Source organism: Eretmochelys imbricata, chromosome 3, assembly GCF_965152235.1.
Source record: "Eretmochelys imbricata isolate rEreImb1 chromosome 3, rEreImb1.hap1, whole genome shotgun sequence".
Lineage (NCBI taxonomy): Eukaryota > Metazoa > Chordata > Testudines > Cheloniidae > Eretmochelys > Eretmochelys imbricata.
Genome location: NC_135574.1, coordinates 134477155 through 134503488, shown reverse-complemented (window position 1 = coordinate 134503488; position 26334 = coordinate 134477155). Strand labels below are relative to the sequence as shown.

Here is a 26334-nt window from a genome sequence, read left to right as displayed (position 1 = left end):
CAATGATCACACCACCCATTAAGTGGTGGGGACTGCTGTCTGGCTTGTTGGAAAAGGTGTGTGCCCTTTTAAGGGCTAGAAAGAAAGAGAGACACTTTCTGCTGCACTGCAGACCATGTCAGTGTGGGAATGCTGACTCTTCCCTCCCCCAGGTGACCGAGACGGCAGGGACTATATAGGTCCATGCTGGTGCAGGAAAAGCCCTCTTTCACCTGGACCAGGTGAAGCAGTACCCATCCTCCACCCATGGAAGTGGTGAAATACTGGGTTTTGTCAGGATCTGCTGCGCTAGTTGCTACTTTCTTGGGGGGGCTGGGAAGGAATTTTCCCTCCCCCACTAGATTGACCACGGCAAAGTGGGTGTTTTTTTTGCCTTCCCCACGATGGGTTTGCGGGCGGGAGGAGAGCTTAGTTGGGATGAGCATGAAATGGGAGTTAGGCTATGATGTCGCAACTTATTATGCAACATGGAGTGGCTGTCCAGTGTAGGTACTCCATAGGGAGGGGATGCAGTAATCAGATAAAATGAATTGGTAAAGGATTTAAAGGAGTGGAAATGTAGGAAGTGGGATTTGGGGCTCCTATGTCTGGTATGGCATGAAGCCAATCTCCCTCTCCTTTATAGCCCCCTCTTAACCCTCATTTGAGGTAGGTGAGAATGAGGTCCCAGCAGTGCGTTGGCTGGGGACCAGGATGGTTAAGCGGGAAGGCAGATGGAAGGCCCTCGCCCTTTTCCTCCCACCCCCAGGTATATATTGAAAAGATTAAGCAATTTACCTGCACTGTGCACTTTTATCTGCCAGGTCCTCCCAAGCATATAAGACCAAAGCTGTTGCCTAATTAAACTACATCCAGTATCTCCTGTCCTCCTTCCAGCATAGCCAGACAAAGGATTGTTTTATATTTATTGTTGCCTTACAATGCCAGTGTTCTGTTATATTAAAAATGTATTAATGTTCTTAATATGTTGTGGGTATGAAGGGAGCGGAGTTTATTTGGGGTTATGACTCTCAGAATTTGGATTAATGTTTTTTTCATTTTAAAATTCATCCTCACCACTGGAGCTTAGTCTCTGCTTCTTGTATTAAATACTTGACAGATTGGATCTAATTTTTATTTCACTGAACTGGACCAGTTCATGTGACAAATATCTAATTCTGATTAAGTCTAAGGCAAGGGGGAGCTTTCCTAGTTTGCTTCTCACCTTTGAGATTATTAGATACAGAAATGTAGGTCAATTTAGAATTCTATAATAATGAATACCTGACAATACTTACAGTTTTTAAAAATAACTTACCTAATTTTTATGAATTTGCACAGACCTATTGCACATCTCTCACCCACTCCACTTCATGCATTCGTTCCACCACCACTTTCACTCAATTTGTAGTCTTTACATACAGACTTTCACTCCACACCTACTCCTTTTCCAGTTCTAGATCTGTAGGCATGTACACTCCCTTTGCATACATATAGCTACTCATTCTCCACACCTATCTTCCCAACGCCACATCCATCCATTCCACATGCACCCAGACCTGCCAACTCTGAGGTTTTCCCTGTAGACTATGGATCTGTGGAAATTCTGTATGACTGTCCTTCCCCATTTCCCTATGTCCCTATAGCCATGTGCTGAATTCCTATTGGACATACAATACACCAAGTGCCCCCCCACAGCCCAAGATAAGTGTCCCCCCATCCCTTGTCTGGAGGAGTTGGTCTCAAGACATACTGTCTTTGAGTGACCTCTTTTTAACTACAAACCTTGGCATCCAGAGGTTCTTGGGACACAGGACCACCTAGCCCCCAATCCACAGAGTACTGGGATTTTCAGGGGAAGTGACACAGCCTTGTTCTTACCTGCCAGGACGTGGCCCATTAGTGGATTAGGCTGTACTGTGTTCTTTGGTGCATAAAATTGCATGCAAAAATAGTAGGATGAAGCATATTTAAGGAAACTTACACTAGATTTCTATTGCATATATGTGGCTTCTTTGTCCATATGGCTTGTCAGAACCTTTCCATTTACTAAAGTTAGTCAATCACCTTTATGTTTGCCCCATTTCCGTGAATTGGTTGAATTTTTAATGGGAATCGTGTTTTTTAGGGGCCACTTTTGCTGTTTGTGGGACTTGAAATGTATGGGAGTTCTGCATGTGGAATAGTTGCAGAATGGAGTCTTTAAATGATTAACTCCTAATTTTTAATTTGGTTTAACCAGTGTCTAGATTAACTGTTTATATATTCACAGTGTAGTAGTACAGTGGATATTTGACTATTACTACTTACAGTACACTAGGATTAAGTTAGCATGGTCTGAGATGCCACTGATCTTTCAACTCTGTCCGCATACCTATTAAAGAGACCCCATCATAGGACCTAACACATAAGCTACACCATCAGGGGCTCATTCACCTGCACATCTACCAATGTGATATATGCCATCATGTGCCAGAAGTGCCCCTTTGCCATGTACATTGGCCAAACCGGACAGTCTCTATGCAAAAGAATAAATGGACACCAATCAGACATAAGAATTGTAACGTTCAAAAACCAGTAGGAGAGCACTTCAGTCTCCCTGGACACTCAATAACAGACTTAAAAGTGGCCATTCTTCCCAAAAAACACCTTCAAAAACAGACTCCAGTGAGAAACTGACGAACTGGAATTAATTTGCAAACTTGACACCATCAAATTAGGCCTGAATAAAGATTGGGAATGGCTGGGTCACTACAAAAATCATTTTCCCCTCTTTTGATACTCACTCCTTCTTGTCTACTGTTGGGAATAGGCCACTTCCACCCTGATTGAATTGGTCTCGTTAGCACTGATCTCCCACTTGGTAAGGCAACTCGCATCTTTTCAGATGCTGTATTTTTATACCTGCCTATTGTACTTTCCATTCCATGCATCTGATGAAGTGGGTTACATCCCACAAAAGCTTATGCCCAAATAAATTTGTTAGTCTCTAAGGTGCCACAAGGATTACTTTGTTTTTATTGATCTGTTTGTGCTTCTTAAAATTTAAGAACCTACTGAAGATTGCCTTGATGTATTGGGTACACCAGAGACCACAATTCAATGCAGACTTTCAGCATCCCAGCTGGAAGCCTCTGAAGAGGAGGACCAACAAGAACTGCCTAGCAGTACAAATTATTTTCTGAAAGAAATGTTCAAAATGATGGTTGAAGGAATCAAAGTATCTATTGTAAGTAACTAGACAGTATGTCTGTATTACATCCTATTGCTTAAGGAGCATTGTGGCGAATGCTGTGTCTCTGTAGGACTGTTCATATTCATAAATGTTCAGTTTTTGTTGCATCTCAGGTATTATAATACAAATGCAATTTGTCACTTGGCCATTGCATAAGAAAGTATCCTGATATTGGATAAGTTTTGACCTTTGCATAAATTGGTGCTCATTTAAAAAAAAAAAAAGATTTGGGGGGGGGAATTAAAATCAGTTTGGTGTGTGGGGTCTGGAGGAAGTGAACCTTTCTCTGTCAGTTCTTATGATACTCATCATAGCTGAGCTCCCATCCTTCAGATTTCAGCAAGGCCATAGAAGATGTGTAGTAAGGGGAATTCCAAGATATGGAGATGATGATCATTGGATTTGGGCTGAGAGTAGCTTTTGTCCACATGGAAAACTTGAAGCAGTTAGTTTTATATCTAGAAAGAAGAAATTGTATATATTTAAGAAAAAAAAAAGCACGTGTCCAAAAACTGTTTCCCTGAATGTTGCTGTTGGTTCACTGTATTCCTGTGTTCCCAAGTTGAGCTTGCAATGGATTTAATAAAAATTTGACTTGTCATTTTCTGTTCCTTTGTGACTTAAGGAAGACCTGAAAGGGATTAACTCTTTTAACCTTGGAACTATCAGGAATGCCACGTCTGGTCTTAGACTTTTTTGCTTGAGTATTGTTCAGAGGTCTCAGGAATGTTTACTGTGAGCTCTAGATACCAAACCGTCAATTAAGGTGTTAATCTCTAGCAAAGGCTTCCTTCATGAAAAATTGCAACTAGTGTTTGTTTATAATTAGTGATTTAAAGTTAACAAAAATGAGGGTTTTTTAAAACAATTTGATTAAAAATCCTGTCCCTCAGAGTTGGTCAACTTTCACTCTCTTGGCTGTTATGACACCATTGTCTTGTTAGTTCAACATCGTAGTCTTCCAGCCTAAATCAGAGCTGAATTTCTAATGTCAGAAAAAACAGAAAAATAAAAAATCTTCAAGTCACCTTTATATATCAAAACCCTTTTTTCCCTTTGTAAGGTCATCTTTAAACCTCTGTCCCAGTAAATTAATTATTTGTTAATGTGTTTCCTCAATAAGATTTTTCTACCAGATTTACTGTATCCTTTCCTGTTCCAGTTTTCTTTTCAAGCTTGTTGTATGCTCTATCCCAGGGGTCCCCAACACGGTGCCCGCTGGTGCAGTGGCACCCACCGGGGCAGTTGCGTGTGCCCGCAGGACACCATGCCGCCGAAATGCCGCCGCCGAGCACGGTCCCCGGAGCACTGCCCGCCGAAATGCCGCCCGGACATGTTGCTGTTTCTCGGTGGCAGTTCGGCGGCAGCGCTTCTTGCTACTGCCATGTTTTGGCAGCATTTCGGCAGCGGGGTGTCAGGCCCCTGCCAGTCTTCTGGGAATTGGAATATGCTATTCCCACAGAGAGGCTGGGGACCACTGCTCTATGTAAAGTTCTGATCAGAGAAACCCTGTTTACTGAGAGGGGGGGAAAACAAACTTCTTCTTGCTTTAGGGTACAAGCAGAATCAGCTCGCCTAGGCAACAGTGGAAGAGAATTCTCTGGTCCTGTAAGGATACATTCCGTATGCAGCTTGGAAAACTCCTAGTGCATATTTTGTCTCCAGCACAACCATTGCAAGAAAGAAAGCAAGCTTTGGAGATAGTATGTGAAACAAACCACCGGGAGATTATGCGAGATTGTCTCAACTCAGCTCTGCAAGTAAGCACTGCTATATTTTTAAGCATAAAAACTTCTGAAGCCCTTGCACGTAAACATCCTGGTTTAAATTTAAAAAATATTTGCAGGAGTGTTTTTTCCAGTGGATGCACAGAAGAAGTTAGTTTCGGAGGTTGTCAAGTCTCGCTTCTAGCCCTGCTGGCATTCACTGTAGCAGAACATAGTACTAGCATTTTCACATGTACAAGCTGTTACTGGCCCGAGACGAACATTGTCCTTCCTGAGCCTTTGGCATAATCAGGGTGGAAAATTTCACATTTGGTGGGGGGGAGGACAAGGAAACCTTTTTCCTGCGAGGTTGATCTTTGTTGTGTTTAATGGCAGATGTCTGAAAGTGCTGGGAGATTTATAACATTAAAATAAATCCTGATTAGATGAATTAGTGGGCAGGTGATACACTTGTAACTATGTGGTGAACTTACTTAGCATATGCCTTTCTAGTTTCGCATATAAGGTGGGCATGTGCACTTGCATGTGTCCTTCTCTCTGTAGGAGGCAAGATGGAATCATTTCAGGCATGTTTGCCTTATAGATAGTGAGAGAGGAACATTTATATTTTGTTTTCTGCAGAGGCACATTTGAATGTGTAATGTAGCAGGCAAGGGTGCTACAGGTAGGTGGGTTTACTAAAGTCAATAGAGAGAGTGTGTGTGGGTGGGTGTGGCGGGGTGTGTGTGTGTGTGTGTGTGTGTGAGATTGGTGGCTAGTAGCCCATACTGAGAAAGTGGATTGGAATCGGTAAGGAGGTCTTCGGCCTTTGAACTCTGCAGGTAGTGATGCAAAGTTAGGCTGGTGATGGAACTTTAGTTGCAAATGTCCTGGATTTTAGCATTCAGTCTTTACTCATTAAAGTATATTGTAATTTTTTTTAATCTAGTGTCAACTTGTACTGTAAGCTTAAATTCTTGTCTGAGAATTTCTGAAAATTTTAAGTGGGATTGCGTAATCTGTGTTTTTATGCTCCTTATAACTCAGAAATGGCTGAACAGATTTTTTTTTTTTTTTTTTGGTAATATTAGAGAGCACTGCATTTCAGTGTTCCTCAAAAGTGACACATCCCTTCAGCTGTACTGTCACTGTTTATACAGTCTGTGAAGCAACAAGTGTATATCTCAGAGTTACAAGCTTGAAATTTATGTGAGCAAAGCCCTATTTGAGGCCTCATGGAAACTCAAAGGGTGCTTTGTAGTAAAAGTCTGGACTATAGTGTCTGTGTTCTAGGCTCTGAGCCACAGATTTCTTATTATTATCATACAGCAGAGAAGAAAACAAAATAAATAGTTAATGCCCCTAAGTCACATGTATTTCAGATCATATGTGGGTTTCTCACTGGGATATAAAATCCCTGTAAGGTGTAAAGAAGCAGTGGGAAGAGAGCAAATTCAGCAGCAGTGTTCTTTTGTTGGGGCACTATGTTGAGTATATTTCCTACTTTCAACCACTACTTTTAACTTCCGAGCTTTCTCTCAATAATTAGTTTGGTTGAAGTTAGAGGGCTGAGGTGCAGGTTTTTCTGTCCTGGAGTCTATATGAATGTGTCTGTTCTTTCAAAGAGAAGCTCTTCCTTCATCTAATTTGGGATTTTGTATATCAGAAGAGGAAAAATCCAAAATAGCTCAAGAATCATGAGCATTAGTAGAGAGAACTTGCCCTAGTGTAACAGATAAAAATATATACATTTATATTGCAAGTTCTTTGTGTTACTATACTTTTTTTATTCATCTTCTAGCATGGACCTAAATTAGCCCTCTATCTGTATGAGTTAATGCATGATCACAAGGATGAATTGACCGAAGAAGAACAAGCATCATCAGGAGTATTTATGAATGCATTAAAATTTTGTGGCTATAAATGCATTTCTCCCAGTGCTCTACCAGAACCAGACTTCCTTAAAGCCATGAAAGAGGTGTGTGAATATTAATAAACATTTCCTAGTGAACCAGAATTCATTATTTGACATCATTATTTGCAATTAACGCTATACTACTTGAATGTGTAGTGTACAGTAACTACTTCACAAAGATGATCACAGTTTCTATTAGGCTTGGCAAGCTTACCTTTTTGACTGCATCATGGTGCCATCTGTTAGCAAGCTTATTCGGATACCTTGATCACTCACTTTACTACATGCTAATGTAACCTGTTGGGGAAAAGGTAAGATAATTGAAAGCTGAGCATCTTGATTGACTGGAACCTTCTAGTACATGTATGTGTATACCAGGCCATCAGTATAAATGATGATTTACAAAGCATATTAAGCAAGTTAAAAGACACGATCCTTGCCTCAAATAGTTTACAATCTGAACTCACTAGACAAACATACAGAAACTAACTCAAAGGGAGTGTGGGGGAGAGTGGAGGGTTCAGTGTTTAAACCTCCTCCTCCACAGAGAGAAGATGAGTTTCCTTTTTTCTTTTTGTAACTGTTCAGTCTTGAATAATGTCACATTTAGATGTTCACCTAACATTGCTAAAAAAATTATAATTATTCTTTCATTTTTCAGAACCTAATTGTGCTTTGCAATTTTGAGTTAAAATAACTCAGTTAAGTAACTGGGTTTTTTGGTAATTAGGCATAAATGTCTAAGTCTAAATCTTAGACCATAAACTTACTCTTTTTATGTTACTGTTCTGCTAAATGAGTGCTTTGAAATATTTGACCTTTTTGACATTATTTGATAACATTTGACCTATGTTTGACAGGTCAATTTGACCAATTATTTTATTGGTCAAATTCCCAACTCTACTTTTATATTCAGATTATTTATCAATCAATATAAATAGGTGTTTTAAGTGTCTAACAGGTCAATAGGTGGTTATGATTATAAGCAACATTTTCTGTAACATTTTCTGCAAAAAATTCAGTAATCAGTTTCTATTTAATGTAATCTCGTTCAAAAAATAATCAGTTACCATCCTTTCTAGTCAAATAAGCAAGATCATGAAAAATCAAGTAACAAAATGATTAAATATGGAATCTAGAGACACTGAACTGGGTTTCCAACCATCCAAGTGATTGATTATACCAGAGGCTATCTTACATTTTTCTGAAAAATCAACAAACTATGATAACTAAAAGGAAAATGTAGTGAACAAATCAGCATGTTCCTTTTCAGAAAAGACTATTCATAACTACATTTCTCTTTAATATAAATATGTTTAAACAAAATTAACTATCCTTTTCAGTTTGAACAAATGATTGTTAGCTCTATTGTAATAGCTTTCTTTTCAGAAATATCATTAAGGACAAGTGGCTCGATTCACAAGAAGGCTTAGGTGCCTAACTGCCACTTTAAATCCCAAAATAAATTTTTAAAAATCACTGGAGCAGGGGGACTGGATCCTGGGTGATCCATCTTCCTGGTGTGTGCTCTAACGCCCAGCTACAGAGTTAGTCTCATGCTTCCTCGCTCTCTCTAGCACAAAGATGTTTTAAAAATATTTATCCACAGTGGAACAGCTTCAACAGGAGAGATGGAGGGAGCCCCACATCAGAATATCCCATAGCTCAGTGGTTAGGGCAATGACCTGAGAGGTGGCAGTCCCTGTTCAAATACCTTCTCCCCTGAAGCAGAAGGGAAGAATTGAACCAGGGTTCTCCCATATCCCAGGTAAGTACTCTAACCACTGGGCTAAAAGGTATGAGGGCAGTCCTTCCCCATCCCACCACATTCCCCCATGCTCCTCCCCCCCGCTCCCCAGCTTCTTGTAAAAATGGTATAGGTGCCTAACCCCAAGAGAGGATTTGCATCTGAGAATCCCAAGCACAGAGAGGCACCACCTTTCCAGCCAGGCCTTAAATGCCAAACGCCCTGATGGGGCTGAGGCTCAGTGCACATCCCGCCCCTCAGCGTCTCCCATTGGCTAGCTTTGGGGAGCTGCCTCATATGCTGGCTCTTCCGTGATTCCCATTCTGAGACACCGTTTCCCGCAATTCATTATGTAGGGAGCCTAGGCACCAAACTCAGGCTTTGTGAATTTCAGTGATTTTTCTAGGCATTTAAAAGTAAGGCATGGGGACTTTGTGTTGCCACACTTATGTTTCTTTGTGAATCTAGCCCCAGCTGCGTTGTGGCAAAGTAGAACATTTGGATATATTACTCTTTATATTGTTTTAAAAAAAAAAAAAAAGAGAGAGACAAATCCTATTCTCACTGGAGTCCTTGTTAATTTCGCTATTGACTTCAGGATGGGTCAGGTTCCTCTTGAATACGTTTACATAATGACTGGAGTACATTAGGTCCCTCCTGTCTCTAACACACAAGCTTTTGAATAGTTGCTATGAATGTACACTATATGTCCTAATATATTACTTAGACAATATGATGATCTGAGTTGGGAATAGGCCATATGTGAATTAAAAACCACTTCTGCTGCTTAGAAGAATGGAACCAGTTGATACAAATCTTTGCAAGTCATTTATGTTTTTGACAGTAAACTCCTTTCCTTGTTGAAATGATAGTGTCTGATGCTATAAGATCCTTTAAGTGAGAAGAGATGACTTCACTGAGTGAGCAGACTTGGATTCTGTTGATGTCTTTGGGAGCATTGATTTGTGTCTCAGTTGTAACTTTATAAATGGTTCCTGATGTGGAACTTGCAGATGAAAAACAAAGCGCAAATTTTAACTTGCTTCGTTAAAGTGGAATGACTTTTTTTTTTTTTTTTTTAAATTTCATGATCAAAAGAAGTATGAGGCAGAGGAATGTGTGAACAAAGCTGCTTGGCAGAAGACTATGATTAATAATCAGCAAAAGTAAGTAAAAGGTCTATGGAAGAATATTTAGCAATCTCATTGCTAAATGCCATGTACTTTTATATGAAAAATCTTTTAAAATCAATATCCATGCCTGTTTCAACATTTATTATGCTGTAAGTGACGTTCTCTGATTGCTTTCACTAATAACCAACAACATTATTTAAATTTCAGAACATTTAATCTTTTATTTGCCATATATCTTTTTTAAAAAAATAATTCTTTCCAATGAAAGGCTAGCGATTGTATCCATCAGGATGTTTCTCCCGTTGCATGTGAACCATGCAATTAAATGTGTGGCACATGTCATTGCAACCAGCTGGTTAGAACACAAAACTCCACTTCTTCAAATGCTGGTTCCTGTGTAAATTCCACATGTGGGGTACGCATGCACCTGAGTCCAGAGATTTTAAGTAGTAGTGTCCATTGGCCTGCACATCTTCTTGTGCTCCCAAGCAAGGTTATAAGAAGCACTGCGAGTCAACACCCTCTCAGTTCCTTCTTACTGCCGTATGGTCTGAATCAGAATTCAGTGTCCTCTTTTGCTTCAGCCTTTCAGAAAACCCTGTAACTAAGATTGTAAATAGTTATTCTTTAGCTTATTCAGTTCCCCAAACCAGATTTTTGGTTTGCTTGTTTCCACAGAGAATTCCCCAAGCTCGTGAGCTTAACTGTACAAAATACTTAATGGACAAGACTATGAAGCCCCTCTCCAATCTGGGACAGAAAGACCGCCCACTCCATATATTTATATATATGGCTCACCAAATGAGTAGCACCCCTCCGAGCACATACTTAGGAGCCCTTGGTGTCTAAGTCCAAAGATTCTTCCTCTAGGGCTTCCCATGAGAGTAAGGGACACCTAAAAGGGCTGAGAAGTGCTATTTAGTTATGTAAAGAGAGCTAAATTCCTGTTTTCCCACTCTGGTCCCAACTCCCTGGTCGTACAGGCTGTGATGGAACATAATAGGTCTCAGTACCTAAGGACCACCCCATCAGATTGGACCTCTTGGGGAGAAAGGTCTTCTCGTCTGTGAGTCTGCAATTGCATTGCCAATTACTAGGTCCTGCTAGCTAAGTATGACTTTAGTAACTACTCTAGGCTGGTGGCCTTTCAGAACAAACTTTCCTCTGAGGATAGAACCCAGTTCCTCCCTCTCTTTTCTAGGGGAGGGCAAGTTGGTGATGAAAATGGCATCCCGATCATTCTAGATTATCTGGTTTTACCTAGACGTCTGCTCTGGCAATCAGCTCATTAAAAGTTCACCTGCCAGCCATCAGTGCTTTTCTCCACCCAGAAGATGGGCGCTTTCTTTACCCTCCCACCTCTGACATGGTTCATGAAGGCCTCATCAAGGCCTTTCCTCCAGTCACTAAACCAACATTACTGTAGGATCTGAACCTTGTGCTGTCAAAGCTTACTAGACCTCCATATGAACCCTTAGGTGGGATGTGGAACCTGTCGCTATCCATATAGGGGGTGTTTCTAGTGGCTATTGCTTCAGCCAGGAGGATTAGCACACTAGCGGCCCTCATGGTGGACATGACCCCCTCTTACGGTATTTCACAAGGTATTTCCTCTGCCTTCACCCTAAATTTTTACCCAAGATAGTCTCCAAATTCCACCATAAGCAGTATATTCACTTACCTATCCTTTTTGCGAAACCCCATGCTTCTCCTGAAGAGAAGAGACTTCAATTCCTCGACATAAGGCATGCACTGGCCATTTACCTGCAAAGAACAGAGTTTATCAGAAAGTCTCCAAGACTCTTCATCGTGATAACATGGAGAGCCCATGGTCAGGCTATATCTTCTCAGATTTTTCAGAGGTTTCTGGCTGCATGATCGAATGCTACAGACTAGCTTGTGTTCCACCTCCAGGCAGTATAACGACTCACTCCATCAGAGCTCAGGCCACCACAGGAGGTCCCAATGAAGGACATATGCAGAAGCACCTACCTTGAGCTCCATACACGTTTGCTAGATATTTAGGCACTAGTCCAAGCCTCTGCTGTAGATGCAGCAGTGGATCTGCAGTGCTACAGACATCTTCGTTGGCCAACTTCCTCACACCCAGCACCACTCTGATACTTGTTTGCCAATCTCCCATTTGTGGAATATACATAGGAACCAACACTTGAAGTGGAGGTTACTTACTGTAATTGGAGGCTCTTTGAGATGGTGTGGTCCCTACGTATATTCCACTGCCCAACCTCCATCCCCTCTGCTGTGGATCTGATTAGATTTGCAATAAGAGGAGGAACTGAGAGGATGTCAATTTGCACTTCTTCTTATCTCTCTCACTTGGGAGCATGAGGAGATCTGTTACGCATGTGTGGGCCAATGGCCACTGCTTGTTAAAATCTCCAGACTCAGGCGTATGGTGCGCATGCGTGCCAAATGTGTGGAATATAGATAGGGATCACACCTCTTGAAGAACCTCTAGCTACAGTAAGTAACCTCCATATATTTGCCTTAGCATTTGCATTTTTGAGCTTTGCAGACTCTTGTTTCTTGATGCAATTTAATCTTAAATAGTTTGTGATGGATTATTCAGATCTTTCCACTATTCTTCATAATGTAGTTTAGTTGCTATCTCTTTCACTTTTTCTTTCCCTTTGAAAAAACACATGTGGATCTCCACACTGGTGTTTGGCCAAACCGAAGAGCTTTATCTCTTTATAGACTACATCATCCAGAATAAGGTATATCAATGTGGTATCCGCAAAAAGAAAAGGAGGACTTGTGGCACCTTAGAAACTAAGCTTGTACTCAAATAAATTTGTTAGTCTCTAAGGTGCCACAAGTCCTCCTTTTCTTTTTGCGGATACAGACTAACACGACTGCTACTCTGAAATGTAGAGATGTAGAGAGACGGCCCAGACACTTTGTTAGCTGACTTACGTATAATAATAATAATAATAATAATAATAAAAAATTAATTAATAATCAGCCTTGTCTCTGAAACAGTATGTTAAATAACTTTATGGGGTCCTGGATGGAAAGGGAAAATATGCACTAATTACACAGTGGAACAAAATCATAAAATTGAAGAAATGATACATGGAATAAACATATTGGGCCCTTTTTTCTATTCCCTGGTAATGGAGGCATTAGTTTATATATTGTAATAGGTAAATATAACATCCATTTAAAAACTCCTTTTTTAGACTTCAGATCACTTATAATTCAGAGACTTTACATTTATAAAAGTGTCTTTCATACAAAAATCACCTAGCATGTAGAATATAGGCAAGAAATAGAATAACCGAGTGACATATATAACAAGGAAGGTATAAAGTGCAGAGTAATTTTCAAAATACTGTATATAGCTGTTTCTCCAGAGATAAATACTTAAGGATAGGTCTCAGTTCATGATCCTGCAGTTTGCCACTCCAAGTGCTTTTGGTCACCCTTTTGATTTTTTTCTTGAAGCTCAATCTACCCATACTAAGTGTGGAATCTTCATGAGGATGTTGCCTTGAACTTTGAAATCATGTTGTGGGATTAGCATCTTTCTTAGACACCCCTGAGTCTACAGTATTCATAAACTTCCATGTAAGCTCATGAAAGCCTTCAGGGTTAAGTGATCATGTACTTAAGAGCTAGACTCTTTTTTAAATTCTCTGTGAAAGGATTCCAACGATCTGTCACTGAATGATGCTTCAAGCCATTCTTTTGAAGTAAACATTTTTTGTGGGGGTTGAGATAATCCATTGAAAGACTCAAAGATGTCTAAAACACCACTGTTTCAAATCAAACCCCAAGCTGAATGTTGCTCTACTTGCTAAGTTAAATGTGAAGCATATAAAGGTTGTTTACACTCCCCCTGCCTCTTATGCCTTGCTTTTGTTCAAATCCTGTTTCAAATTTCTTGAGGCTAATGATACCATACAGATTTAATCTGACGTAATAAACCTAAAGGTTCAGAACACATACAAACAGTAGAAGCTGTGGAAACTGCCCATTAATCATCAAAAATGCATGTCCCATGTAGGTTGTCACTAAGTTGTGTTCAGACTTCAATCTGCTCAAAACCTTTCTAACTCTCATTACCTAGCTCCTTTTCACTTTTTGAAGTATTGTTGGGAAGAAGGCTTAGCGTATGATGATGAAGGGACATCTTTCTCAGCACTGCTTCTGAATATTCTGGTGCTTCTGGAAAAGACGACCTTCTTGTCACAGTTCCAGGATTAACTGCACCTCTGCTCCTTTTGTGGCATCCTCAGAGGCACCCTCTTGAGTCTCAGGCCTCTAGCCATCTCCCTCTCTCCTCTCCTCTCCCTCCAGACTAGATTTTCAGGGCTGCTATCCCTTTGCAATTCATTGGGATCACCTTAGCAAGTCTGAGGTTACTTTAGGCTTATGGTCCTGTTATCTCCCAGTGTCTATAACAGGTTTACCAGTGACCTGCCAACTTTCACAAAGCACGGTACATTTATTTAGGATGAAAGCATTCGAGATAACATATCCTAAAACAATATACAGTCTACATGTGTGCCAAATTTACCAGGTATTACCAATCATCTGCATGGTATCCTGGTAGGTCTGTATGCAATTTCAGGTCTTTGTTCCAGAATGAGTCTTTCTGAGTCCGATCAGGCTAATTCTTTATACAGTTTTCAGGATTCTGGTCCTATTGAACCTGGTCAAAACAACTATCTGTAGTGTCCCCTAGGAGGTGGTATTTAGGCTACTTTGCTTACCTCTCAGGTGATTAGCAGTAATTACTCCCTAACGGTGGTAGCTCCTGATCATTATGATGATTTTTTTTTTCTGAGTAACTTCATTGTTTGTCCTCTTTCAAGTAAGAAGTTAACTTAGACAGCCCTGTTACAAAGTTATGGCAGCCTGTCCCTGCCTATGGGCAGCTGCAATGTCCATAATCCCCACAACAGTACATGCTGTGGCTTTGCTGCAGCCAGATACCTGGCACTCCCCCTACACGAGGGCTTGCAAGAGGGTCCAGTTTCCTGCACTGTGGGAATTCTTCCCTGGCCAGATCCAAGCATTTTAGGGCCCATTTTTGTCAGTCTGTTCTCTTTGCACAGCATAAAGAAGCCAGAGCAGGGTTAAGTCTCACTCTGAGAAAATAACTCAAGATTTTGCCACTCATGTTGACTTTGAGAGACTAAACTTTCACTCAAGTTCATTGCTGTACAGAAGATTAATTTAAACTTCAATCATATAATTTAGTTAATATACATTCCACAAGAATTGTTTTTGCTTATTGCTGGCTTGAGTTTTGATGGTAATATTTAGTCGTTGCTAAGAAATCAGAGGGGTACACGACTTACATTTATGCCCTCCAGAATGCAAATTATGTATCAAACTGTCAGTGAGCCTACCACATCAAGGGTCTGTGGACAGTAACTAGCTAACTGATTAAACTGTTCAATGGGCTTAAATTGCAGCAAGGGAGGTTTCGGTTGGACATTAGGAAAAACTTCCTAGCTGTCAGGGTGGTTAAGCACTGGAATAAATTGTCTAGGAAGGTTGTGGAATATCCATCATTGAAGATTTTTAAGAGCGTATTAGACAAAGGCCTGTCAGGGATGGCCTAGATAATACTTAATCCTGCCATAGTGTAGGGGACTGGACTAGATGACCTCTTGAGGTCCCTTCCGGTCCTATGATTCTAAGGCAGCGGTTCTCAAACTGGGGGCCGGGCCCTGTTTTAATGGGGTTGCCAGGGCTGACATTAGACTTGCTGGGACCAAACCTGAAGCCTTTGGCTTTGGCCCCTCCACCAGAGGCAGCGGGGCTTGGGTGCGCTCAGGCTTGGTTTCCCTCTCTGCCGCCTCCTCCCCCCCCCCCCCCCCGCCCTGTTGTCAGAAGAGGGTCGCAGTGCAATGAAGTTTGAGAACCCCTCTTCTAAGGCATTCAGTACACTGTCTTCACTCATTACTAAATATTCATTAGGCATTTTGTAATTTGGTTCATATTACTTTTTTCTCAGTCTCTCTCAGCGTCTGGATGCAAAGTCAAAAGATATTTCCAAAATCGCCGCGGACATCACCCAGGCAGTCTCTTTTTCGCAGGGAATGGAAAGAAAGAAGGTGATTCAGCACATTAGAGGAATGTATAAAACAGATTTAAGTGCTAGCAGGCATTGGCAGGAACTTGTTCAGCAACTTACACATGATAGGTAAGTGGTGGCCATTTTAGATCTGTATTACTGGACTTAAATGTGGCCATTCTGTACACTTGTGATTTTAATATTATAAGCAATTGAAATGTATGTGTGATTTTAAAACAAAATTAGATGAATGTGACTTGCTAATGCTGCAGCTTCTAAGCTCTTGTGAAATGCTAAATGTTAGGACTGTCAGGCCACTAAAAAAATTAATTGCAGTTAATCACACTGTTAAAGAGTAATAGAATACTATTTATATAAATATTTTTGGATGTTTTCCACTTTTTCAAATCTATTGATTTTCAATTACAACACTGGATACAGAATGTACAGTGCTCATTTTATGTTTTTATTATAAATATTTGCACTGTAAAAATAAGAGTATTTTTCAGTTCACTTAATACAAGTACTGTAGTGCAATCTGTTTATCATGAAAGTTGAATTATGTACAAAAAATAACCGCACTCAAAAACAAAACAATGTAAAACTTTAGAGCCTACAAGTCCATTCAGTCCTACTTCTTGTTCAGCCAATCGCGCAGAGAAACAAGCTTGTTTACATTTGCAGTAGAGAATGCTGTCCACTTCTTTAATTTACATTGTCACTTGAAAGTGAAAATAGGTGTTCACATGGCACTGTTGTAGCCAGCATTGCAAGATATTTACGTGCCAGGTGCACAAAAGATTCATGTATCCCTTCATGCTTCAGCCACCATTCCAGAGGACATGTGTCCGTGCTGATGATGGGTTCTGCTCGATAACGATCCAAAGCAGTGCAGACCAACGCATGTTCATTTTCATCATCTGAGTCCGATGCCACCAGCAGAAGGTTGATTTTCTTTTTTGGTGGTTTGGGTTCTATAGTTTCTGCATTGGAGTGTTGCTCTTTTAAGACTTCTGAAAGCATGCTCCAGACCCCGTCCCAATCAGATTTTGGAAAGCACTTCAGATTCTTAAATCTTGGGTCGAGTGCTGTAGCTATCTTTAGAAATCTCACATTGGTACCATCTTTGCAATTTGTCAAATCTGCTGTGAAAGTGTTCTTAAAACGAACGTGTCCTTGGTCATCATCTGAGACTGCTATAACATGAAATATATGGCAGTATGAGAGTAAAACCATGGAGCAGGAGACCTACTATTCTCCCCCAAGGAGTTCAGTCACAAATTTAATTAATGCAGTTTTTTTTAAAGAGCGTCGTCAGCATGGAAGATGTCCTCTGGAATGGTGGCCAAAGCATGAAGGGGCATACGAGTGTTTAGCATATCTGGCATGTAAATACCTCGCAATGCTGGCTACAACAGTGCCATGCAAACACCTGTTCTCATGTTCAGGTAACTTAAATAAGAAGCGGGCAGCATTATCTCCTATAAATGTAAACAAACTTGTTTCTCTTAGCGATAGGCTGAAGAAGTAGGACCGAGTGGACTTGCAGGTTCTAAAGTTTTACATTGTTTTGTTTTTGAGTGCAGTTATGTAACAAAAAAAAATCCTACATTTGTAAGTTGTGCTTTCACGGTAAAGAGATTGCACTACGGTACTTGTCTGAGGTGAATTGAAAAATACTATTTCTTTTGTTTGCCATTTTTACAGTGCAAATATTTGTAATAAAAATAATATGAAGTGAGTACCGTACACTTGTATTTTGTGGTGGTGTTGAAATCAATATATTTGAAAATGTAGAAAAAAATCCAAAATATTTGCTAAATTTCAATTAGTATTCTATTGTTTAACAGTGCAATTAAAACAGTGATTAATCACGATTAATTTTTTTGTTAGTCACGTGAGTTAACTGCGATTAATCGACAGCCCTACTAAGTATATTTTCCTGTATGTAAGTGGACAATCAAAAGCATTTTTAGATCTTGAAATATCTATAGATTGGCCCTTTATCAAGTATAATCAGTGTACCTAGTGGGCGAAGGGCAAGGAACAGCATAAAATTATACTACGTTAGAAAGGTACAGTAGCAAAAGTGAGGGACTAATACAAAGATCTTGTTTGAGTGTTTTGCATAAACTGTATCTTCCAGCCAGTGTTGTTGCAAACGCATTAAGCCAAATCAAGAAATCTTGACTGGCAACAAAAATGCTGTATTTTGTTACTGCGGAAACAAAAGCGTACAAGACCTTTTAAAAAGGAAAGGGTCATAGAATATCAAGGTTGGAAGGGACCTCAGGATGTCATCTAGTCCAACCCCCTGCTCAAAGCAGGACCAATCCCCAATTTTTGCCCCAGATCCCTAAATGGGGCCACCCCAAGGATTGAACTCTCAACCCTGGGTTTAGCAGGCCAAAGCTCAAACCACTGAGCTATTCCTCCTCCCTCCCCCCAACAATGTGTGGTCTCAAACTTCAGTGTGTCCATTATGATGACAAGCTATATTAGGTCTGAGTGTAGCAATTTAATTTACTAAGCACCACATTATGCAACAGTACTGTTACTTATTCCCTTGATAACTTTCAAGCAGTTTGCTGACCAATCCAGCAGTACTTACTCATGAGTAGTTCTATTAAAATCCATGGAACAGCTCATGAGACGAAGGGGCTTCAGAATCCAGTCCTCTGTTTTATAGCAACATGACTTGGACAGTGTTTCACTGTGAAATTCATGCCTGTTTGTAATGTTATGTGTTTACCAATTTTTAAAAAATTAATTAGAATAAATGAGATATATATGTTGTCATGTTGTTCTAAAATGCTAAAATATTTTCATTTTCAGAGCACTCTGGTATGATCCGGTCTACTACCCAACATCTTGGCAACTAGATCCAACAGAAGGCCCAAACCGAGAGAGGCGCCGTTTGCAGAGGTGCTATTTAACTATACCAAATAAGTACCTGCTCAGAGATAGGCAGAAACAGGAAGGTAATACTTTTAAGATTATAACTAAATTTTCACAAAAGCTAGAGTGTTAATATTTTAATCAATTTTTCTTTTACATTTTTCTTTTCAATAGAAGTGATCAAACACCCTTTGTCTTACCTCTTTGAAGACAAAACACATTCCTCTCACTCTTCCACTGTAAAAGACAAAGCAGCAAGTGAGAATATAAGGTAAGCTTTGAATTAGGAAAAAAATCTTACTCAAAGGAAACTTTTATTTTTTGCCTTTGTTCATGAGGGGCAACCGTGAGATGAACAATAGGGATAAGATCATACAATGTTTTCCAACAAGGAAATATTCTTCTTTAAGAAGACTTAACTTGCACCTGCTTCACTTGCTTGTCATAAATTAAAAACAGCAAATATAGTAGAGTGGGTGACTTGAGAGATTGTAGTGGGTTTACAGAGCTTTTCACTTCTAGGCTGCTGATTTTAAAGCCTAACAATCAGTAGAAAGTCATTACCATCTGGCAGGTATTGGGCCTATGATCAATGACTTTGCTGTGGTTCATTTCCAAATGTCAGCATTGCAATTGAAACTTGTTGGTGCTTTCAGCAGAGGCCCAGAAGTGAATGGTTGTGGAGACTGAATTATATTCTCATCCCTTCGTTGACTGAGTAAATATGCACTTTCACAGCCTATACTATACATATTCAATGGATATTTTAACTTTGCAGTGCTGTCAATCCAGCACCTTTCACAAGTACCAAATTAGCTTAACATAAAAAAGAGCTGGGGCATGTGGAAAGCACCAAATCCTAAATTTGTACAACTGAATATATATTATAAAATTTGAGCTTGGTATTTCTCTCAAAGTTTGAACGTTGTCACTGTTTTATTCAGGTACTCACAACTCTTAAAGAGGTGAGAGCTAGTTTTACACATTCCTTTGGGATTTGAACACTTGGGGTCACAGAAAGGAAAAGTCTACTTGGTTATAGTGTATAATATTTGAGGCTGTTAATTTTAGATATCTACTGAATTTTATGACTTGTAAGTGTTTCTATTTGTATATATGCAGAGTGAATCGAAGATGCATCAATGTAGCACCTTCTAGAGAGACAGCTGGGGAATTGTTGTTAGGTAAGTGTAACAGTTTCAATGACTAAATGTTCTTGTGTTTAAAAAAAAAAAAGTGTCTGGAGTGGCTAACGACTGTTAGTGCCTACCTCAGGGCAGACTGTCAAAAAAAACAGGGCAGATACCCCAAACTGGTGGTATGTTCTATAATTAGATTTTACCAACACAGTAACAAATGTGAACTCCTGGATCACTGTAACAGTCTCACCATGGAGTCACGGACAATCCCCTTAGACTTTCCAGTCTATTTTGCCATCCACGTAGACTGGATTTAGTGATAAATGGCCACTTACATCAAAAATCACATCATATTCAGGTTGCTCCCAGTCCCAAGAGACCAGTCGCTTACCCCAGATCAATTGATACTATTTAAAGGTTTATTAATTAGGAAAAACAAATAAGAGAATTATTTACAGGTTAAAGCAAGCAAATATATATAAACAAATGAGTTACGATCTAAATCCGAAGAGTGACAGAGTTGTAGAGATCTGTGAATCATAGAATATCAGGGTTGGAAGGGACCTCAGGATGTCATCTAGTCCAACCCCCTACTCAAAGCAGGACCAATCCCCAACTAAATCATCCCAGCCAGGGCTTTTTCAAGCCTGACCTTAAAAACTTCTAAGGAAGGAGATTCCACCGCCTCCCTAGGTAATGCATTCCAGTGTTTCACCACCCTCCTAGTGAAAAAGTTTTTCCTAATATCCAACCTAAACCTCCCCCACTGCAACTTGAGACCATTACTCCTTGTTCAGTCATCTGCTACCACTGAGAACAGTCTAGAGCTATCCTCTTTGGAACCCCCTTTCAGGTAGTTGAAAGCAGCTATCAAATCCCCCCTCATTCTTCTCTTCCGTAGACTAAATAATCCCAGTTCCCTCAGCCTCTCCTCATAATTCATGTGTTCCAGTCCCCTAACCATTTTTGTTGCCCTCCACTGGACGTTTTCCAATTTTTCCACATCCTTCTTGTAGTGTGGGGCCCAAAACTGGACACAGTACTCCAGATGAGGCCTCACCAATGTCGAATAGAGGGGAATGATCACGTCCCCCAGTCTGCTGGCAATGCCCCTACTTATACATCCCAAAATGCCATTGGCCTTCTTGGCAACAAGGGCACACTGTTGACTCATATCCAGCTTCTCGTCCACTGTAACCCCTAGGTCCTTTTCTGTGGAACTGCTGCCTAGCTGCTTGGTCCCTAGTCTGTAGCAGTGCATGGGATTCTTCTGTCCTAAGTGCAGGACTCTGCACTTGTCCTTGTTGAACCTCATCAGATTTCTTTTGGCCCAATCCTCTAATTTGTCTAGGTCCCTCTGCATCCTATCCCTACCCTCCAGCATATCTACCTCTCCTCCCAGTTTAGTGTCATCTGCAAACTTGCTGAGGGTGCAATCCACACCATGCTCCAGATCATTTATGAAGATATTGAACAAAATCGGCCTGAGGACTGACCCTTGGGGCACTCCACTTGATACCGGCTGCCAACTAGACATGGAGCCATTGATCACTACCCGTTGAGCCCGACAATCTAGCCAACTTTCCATCTACCTTATAGTCCATTCATCCAGCCCATAGTTCTTTAACTTGCTGGCAAGAATACTATGAGAGACAGTGTCAAAAGCTTTGCTAAAGTCAAGGAACAACATGTCTACTGCTTTCCCATCATCCAAAGAGCCAGTTATCTTGTCATAGAAGGCAGTTAGATTAGTCAGGCATGACTTGCCCTTGGTGAATCCATGCTGACTGTTTCAGATCACTTTCCTATCCTCTAAGTGCTTCAGAAGTGATTCCTTGAGGACCTGCTCCATGATTTTTCCAGGGACTGAGGTGAGGCTGACTGGCCTGTAGTTCCCAGGATCCTCCTCCTTCCCTTTTTTAAAGATAGGCACTACATTAGCCTTTTTCCAGTCATCCGGGACTTCCCCCGATTGCCATGAGTTTTCAAAGATAATGGCCAATGGCTCTGCAATCACATCCGCCAACTCCTTTAGCACTTTCAGATGCATCACATCTGGCCCCATGGATTTGTGCTCGTCCAGCTTTTCTAAATAGTCCCGAACCACTTCTTTCTCCACAGAGGGCGGTCACCTCCTCCCCATGCTGTGCTGCCCAGTGCAGTAGTCTGGGAGCTGACCTTGTTCATGAAGACACAGGCAAGAAAAGCATTGAGTACATCAGCTTTTTCCACATCCTCTGTCACTAGGTTGTCTCCCTCATTCAGTAAGGGGCCCACACTTTCCTTGACTGTCTTTTTGTTGCCAACATACCTGAAGAAACCCTTCTTGTTACTATTAACATCGCTTGCTAGCTGCAACTCCAGGTGTGATTTGGCCTTCCTGATTTCACTCCTGCATGCCTGAGCAATATTTTTATACTCTTCCCTGGTCATTTGTCCAATCTTCCACTTCTTATAAGCTTCTTTTTTGTGTTTAAGATCAGCAAGGATTTTACTGTTAAGCCAAGCTGGTCGCCTGCCATATTTATTATTCTTTCTACACATCAGGATGGTTTGTCCCTGTAACCTCAATAAGGATTCTTTAAAATACAGCCAGCTCCCCTGGATTCCTTTCCCTCTCATGTTGTTCTCCCAGGGGATCCTGCCCATCAGTTCCCTGAGGGAGTCAAAGTCTGCTTTTCTGGAGTCCAGGGTCCGTATTCTGCTGCTCTCCTTTCTTCTCTGTGTCAGGATCCTGAACTCGACCATCCACTTTTGCTTTCCCTACTAATTCTTCCTGGTTTGTGAGCAGCAGGTCAAGAGGAGCTCTGCCCCAGTTGGTTCCTTCAGCACTTGCACCAGGAAATTGTCCCCTACACTTCCTGGATTGTCTGTGCACCGCTGTATTGCTCTCCCAGCAGATATCAGGGTGATTGAAGTCTCCCATGAGAACCAGGGCCTGCAATCTAGTAACTTCCATGAGTTGCCGGAAGAAAGCCTCATCCACCTCATCCCCCTGGTCCGGTGGTCTATAGCAGACTCCCACAATGACATCACCCTTGTTGCTCACACTTCCAAACTTAATCCAGAGACTCTTAAGTTTTTCTGCAGTTTCATACTTGAGCTCTGAGCAGTCATACTGCTCCCTTACATACAATGCAACTCCCCCCCCACCACCACTTTTTCTGCCCTGCCTGTCCTTCCTGAGCAGTTTATATCCATCCATGACAGTACTCCAGTCATGTGAGTTATCCCACCAAGTCTCTGTTGTTCCAAACACATCATAATTCCTTGACTGTGCCAGGACTTCCAGTTCTCCCTGCTTGTTTCCCAGGCTGCTTGCATTTGTGTATAGACACTTGAGAACTCGCTGATCATCCCTCTTTCTCAATATGAGGCAAGAGCCCTGCCCTCTCGCGCACTCCTGCTCCTGCTTCCTCCCGGCATCCCACTTCCCCACTTACCTCAGGGCTTTGGTCTCCTTCCCCCGGTGAACCTAGTTTAAAGCCCTCCTCACTAGGTTAGCTAGCCTGCTTGCGAAGATGCTCTTCCCTCTCTTCATTAGGTGGAGCCTGTCTCTGCTTAGCACTCCTCCTTCTTGGAATACCATCCCATCCCATGGTCAAAGAATCCAAAGCCTTCTCTCCGACACCACGTGCGTAGCCATTCGTTGACTTCCATGATTCCACGGTCGTATCTACCCAGGCCTTTTTCTTCCACGGGGAGGATGGACGAGAACACCATTTGCACCTCGAACTCCTTTATCCTTCTTCCCAGAGCTACGTAGTCTGCAGTAATCTGCTCAAGGTCATTCTTGGCAGTATCATTGGTGCCCACGTGGAGAAGCAGGAAGGGGTAGCGATCCGATGGCTTGATGAGTCTCGGCAGTGTCTCCGTCACATCGTGAATCCTAGCTCCTGGCAAGCAGCAGACATCTTGGTTTTCCTGGTCAGGGCGGCAGATAGATGACTCAGTCCCCCTGAGGAGAGAGTCCCCGACTGCCACCACCCGCCTCCTTCTCTTGGGAGCGGTGGTCGTGGAACCCCCAACCCTAGGACAGTGCATCTCATGCCTTCCAATGGGTGAAGTCTTCTTCTGTTCCCTTCCCTCAAATGTATCATCTTGTCCACTCTCCGCATTAGTACCTGTGGAGAGAACATGAAAACGGTTACTTACTTGTCTCTGCGTTGCTGGTACATGGACGCTCCCGTTTCTTCTTCTGGAGGTCACATGCTACCAAATTTCTTCACCGTCATCCTGTCCCCGCAGTGCAGCCTGCTCTGAATCTTCAGAATGTTATGTCCGTAGAAGCATATCCTGACGTCAGTCCAGGAAATCTTTAGTTTCTCTTATGCAACGCAGGGTCGATACCTGTTGCTCCAGACCTTGAATCTTCTCTTCCAATATGGAGACCAGCTTGCACTTTGTACAGACAAAGTCGCTTCTGTCCTGTGGAAGAAAGACAAACATGGCACATCCAGTGCAGGTCACAACAGCTGGTCAATTCAGTGTCTTTCTGGGTAGACCAGGGTCTCTGGCTTCAGTTTGGTTTCTCTAGCCCTGTAAGAGTTTGGCAAAGAGATGGGAAAAAAGAGTTGATGTGAAGATTTTTCATTTACCTCTTCCAGCATTCAAAGCTACAGGCCTTCTGCACCTACTTAACCAATTGGATGGGACAATTAACAAAGCTTTGTCTTACAATGGCCCCATTTAAATTTTGATGGTCCTCCTGAATAGGTGGGAAGGGGCGGAGAAGTGCGGAGAAGTGGCATGACAATTCCTGTACCTGGGTTTGCAAGTTCAGAGCAAACATTTATGAAGTTATAAGACAAAATTTACATATTTTCTTAGAGCATAGAATATCGACATTACAAGTGAGATTAATGCATGCAGCAACTTGCAAACATTTCAGAGTCTAAACATTAAATACATTCTTATAAGACTAATACCTATTTTGAGCAAAACTGAGGTACAGGTGAACTAGTCTAGTCTCCAGCTATGAGTTTGTTAGTTCTTAGCTAATGCCTGCAGTCTTGGCAAGAGCTGGCGCCTTGTCTGCCAGTGTCACAGTTAACATATGGATTAAATTTTCTAAAGTTAACACACAACTGATTTTTGTCCAGACATATGGTTCATATGTATTTTGGAATAGCCGAAATGTTGCTTGACTTTCCACATATTGTACTACAGGGGATGATGAATAGTCATAGATTACCCCACATACAGAATATTTTATTTGTGTGTTGTTGCTTTGAGTTGCATGTCTATTGTGCACTTATTTATATAATGAATTTCTAAGATGAGCACTTAATGTTTTTGTTCAGTCTCAGTTTATTTACATATCTACAGCCTCTATATGAATTTTATTAAAAACAGACATTCCAGGCTACATTAATAATTGGTTTAGGTGATTGTAACTGCATTTATTGTGGTAATGGTTTGTGATATACTGGAGGACAGGCTAGATAATATGGTGGTCCCCTTCTGGCCTTAACTCTGTGTGACTACTGGAGTTGCACCTGCTTACCCAACTAGTCAGTTTGGCCTTCCTTTCCTACAGTTTTCACAGTGTGCTCATTGGGTTTATTGTTGTTATTTTGTTAAATACTATCCTTTGACAAATATTTAATTACTTAACTTCATTTCCACCAAGTGCTGTCCTTTTTACTTACTATTATGAACAGCATAGTTAGTGCTTTAGACATCATGTCTAATCATTTTTATGGATGTTAAGAGTTAAGACAAATTAGTATAGTAACGGTCACCTTTTGTATAAATATTCCTCTCTGCAGGCAAATATGGAATGTATTTCGTTGAAGACAATGCTTCCGACACAATAGAAAGTTCTGTGAGTATGAGTTCAAGTTTTTCATAGATCACACATTCTTCTATATTAGAACTGAGAATAACTTTGGTGCTTTATCAATTAAAATCACCATAATTTTAATTTGTATATTAAGATATCTGGGAGTTTGAATTCATAGACTGTTACTCTATTTGTGTGTGATTATTTGAGAATTTTAAAATGCTTATCTGCCAACATTTCAGCAATAACATATAAATACCCTGAGTAAGGTTGATAACTTCCATTATAGTATAAAGAGAATATTATTCCCAATTCTACCAGTCTTTTAATATGTTATATATTGTTATATATAAATACCAGATTTTATTATATATTACAGTAGTGCGTAGGAGCCTTAGTCATGGACCAGAACCCCAGAATTAGGAATCATAATATACTTATCTATTGAAAGGTGAAACTTGTGTTTAAATAAAATTAAAAAACAAAACTGTTTTTATTACCCTAAAATGACATTTGATTGAGCTAATTGTTATCCCTAACAGTGTCTTGTATTGACATAGGGGTGAAACAGATTAAAAACAAATGATCTGTTAGATAGTTTTCATTATATAAAGTTTTTGATAAACAACTTAATTCTTTGTCTATTAGAGAAATGTAGCTTAATTAAAGATTTTCAAAAGTACAAGCCAAAGTTTAAAGTAAATTACTACACACAGAGCATTAGTTTACAGTATGCAGTATAAAT

At 40.7% G+C, this 26334-nt stretch overlaps 1 protein-coding gene across 2 annotated transcripts in view; it reads left to right on the top strand.

Moving 5' to 3' along the window:
- LYST (lysosomal trafficking regulator) overlaps positions 1-26334 on the top strand; it is a 129398-nt gene that overhangs the window by 65700 nt on the left and 37364 nt on the right. The window contains exons 29-37 of one of the 2 annotated variants that reach the window (XM_077813446.1): positions 3030-3208; positions 4768-4974; positions 6722-6898; positions 9681-9748; positions 15708-15896; positions 18603-18748; positions 18840-18936; positions 19788-19849; positions 25576-25631. In XM_077813446.1, coding sequence (XP_077669572.1) covers positions 3030-3208; positions 4768-4974; positions 6722-6898; positions 9681-9748; positions 15708-15896; positions 18603-18748; positions 18840-18936; positions 19788-19849; positions 25576-25631 — 1181 coding nt within the window. The remainder of the gene's footprint in view (positions 1-3029; positions 3209-4767; positions 4975-6721; positions 6899-9680; positions 9749-15707; positions 15897-18602; positions 18749-18839; positions 18937-19787; positions 19850-25575; positions 25632-26334) is intronic. The other variant, XM_077813449.1, reaches the window with a different exon arrangement.